At 34.0% G+C, this 1,198-nt stretch overlaps 1 protein-coding gene across 1 annotated transcript in view; it reads right to left on the bottom strand.

The window, feature by feature from the left end:
• Positions 1-921, bottom strand: part of LOC119586149 (tRNA pseudouridine(38/39) synthase-like) — a gene marked incomplete at its 3' end in the record, with an annotated part of 8,946 nt that extends 8,025 nt beyond the window's left edge. Inside the window, 1 exon segment of the mRNA XM_037934842.1 lies at positions 708-921. Coding sequence (XP_037790770.1) covers positions 708-775 — 68 coding nt within the window.
• Between the last annotated feature and the right edge of the window lie 277 nt (positions 922-1,198).

Raw genomic sequence — 1,198 nt, 5'->3', positions numbered from 1 at the left:
AATCTGACTCGTACAGAATATGCAAGAATAATTGAAACAGTTTAATTCACTTGCACTGGTATGGGTGTTTCATACAACCAATGATTTTTTTTCCTAGCAAATACAGTAAACTCCTTGCCAATTCATCATTATTTAAGGAGCCATTCCAAGTTTGTCTTGCCAGAATATGTGTAGAAGAGATTCATTGGCCTTTGCTGGAGCACCAAAGTTGCAGAGGCCATTGCAAATAACTTTGTTATTTTTCATTTGCAAAGGCTACATAATAAGAGAAAGTTTCATAGATTTGGCTGCTCTGTTATTTCCATATATCATTTGCCTTGTAAATGAAGGCTGTATGAGAATTAACTTAGAATTTGTTGATTTCCTCATTCCGTGTTATCTTGTGGGAGACGGCTGCAATTGATAGGAAATTCAACATTTTTTTCTTTTTTGCAAGCTGTGAATATGCTGTCAATTTAATGGCTGTTGAATGGTCTCTATCATATGTGAAGTTCAGTTGCTTCTTTAAATGAACCTGAATATATCAATGTTTAATCTACAGCTGAAGCATCATTTGCTTTGAAAAGGATATGATAGTATTGGTTATAACATGTTCTAAATTCTATATTTTTATGTATATAAGCAGTCACTACACGACATAAACTATAAATCACATTACCAATGACACTATTAACTTAGACACGTTTAAAAAATCCTTCAAAACTTACAGGTGAAATGTTTTTCCATTGGGTCTCTCCGGCCTATTTGTGCAATTTGGAGCAGAACAAGCAGGCATTTTTCACGGTTTTCATTCCTCAACGAAGAAAGGAAAATGTGGTATCTTGGGCCTGTTTCAATTCTAGGTTTTCTCCTATTTTCGTCCCCTAAAACGGGAAAAAAGGCTAACAGGTCAGAAAAACGTCTATAGAAACGTTTCCAATATGGCGGCTAAACATTTAATATACTATATTTTTTTCCTTTTTTAATAATTCTGAAGCATTGACATTAGTTTCCTTCTTATTTTACCGGAAATAATGTCTTAGTTGTGACTTTTATTGCAAATATAGAACTTTGTGAGGCTTTATAAGTAATTGAAACGTTCTTACGTTGTCATAGAAAATGTGGAGTTTGACTAGGGGAGCCTATAGTATTATCTACTAATGCCTTTTTTAACATACATTACATTGCGCGGAGTCTAATACTGGTCCATTTGATGCAG

Source organism: Penaeus monodon, chromosome 21 (genome assembly GCF_015228065.2).
Source record: "Penaeus monodon isolate SGIC_2016 chromosome 21, NSTDA_Pmon_1, whole genome shotgun sequence".
NCBI lineage: Eukaryota > Metazoa > Arthropoda > Malacostraca > Decapoda > Penaeidae > Penaeus > Penaeus monodon.
Note: the sequence above shows the minus strand (reverse complement) of the source record. Positions and strands in the feature narration are given on the sequence as shown.